This window comes from Condylura cristata, unplaced genomic scaffold (genome assembly GCF_000260355.1).
Source record: "Condylura cristata isolate star-nosed mole 26May11 unplaced genomic scaffold, ConCri1.0 scaffold00029, whole genome shotgun sequence".
NCBI classification, from domain to species: domain Eukaryota; kingdom Metazoa; phylum Chordata; class Mammalia; order Eulipotyphla; family Talpidae; genus Condylura; species Condylura cristata.
The window spans coordinates 15,092,144-15,092,566 of record NW_004567130.1 but is presented as its reverse complement, the minus strand read 5'-3'; the positions used below and the strand labels follow the sequence as shown (position 1 = coordinate 15,092,566).

At 69.7% G+C, this 423-nt stretch overlaps 1 protein-coding gene across 1 annotated transcript in view; it reads left to right on the top strand.

Annotated features, from left to right (window-relative positions):
- The first annotated feature begins 262 nt into the window (after nt 1–262).
- FBXW8 (F-box and WD repeat domain containing 8) overlaps nt 263–423 on the top strand; it is a 99,786-nt gene continuing 99,625 nt past the window's right edge. Inside the window, exon 1 of the mRNA XM_012730840.1 lies at nt 263–418. Coding sequence (XP_012586294.1) covers nt 315–418 — 104 coding nt within the window. The 5' untranslated portion in view covers nt 263–314. The remainder of the gene's footprint in view (nt 419–423) is intronic.

The following is a 423-nucleotide window of genomic DNA, read 5'->3' as shown; positions in this document are numbered from 1 at the left end:
ATTCTCATCCCCTAGCATATAACAGTTGCCCAGTGTCTGCTGAAGAAACAGTTGTTGATGCAAAGGTGGGCTTGCCAAAAAGCTGAGACCCTGGGCGCCAGGTGCGCGCGCAGCCCTCAGCCGAGCGCCTTGAGCCCACTGCGCGGCGCGCTGAGCGAGGGGCTCTCTAGGAGCGGGGCGGGGCGGGGCTGCCCACCCGGAACCTGAGTGCCGCAGAAGAGGCGGTTTCCGGTCGCGGCGGACACTTCCCGCGGAGGGACTGTCCCGTGGCACCCGGCGGGTGGAGAAGGACGCGAGGCCCGGGAGCGGTGGCGATGGACGACCACAGCCTGGATGAGTTCCGCCGGCGCTGGCAGGAGGAGCTGGCGCAGGCCCAGGCGCTGAGGAAGCGGCGGCGACCCGAGGCCGCCGAGCGGCGGCCGA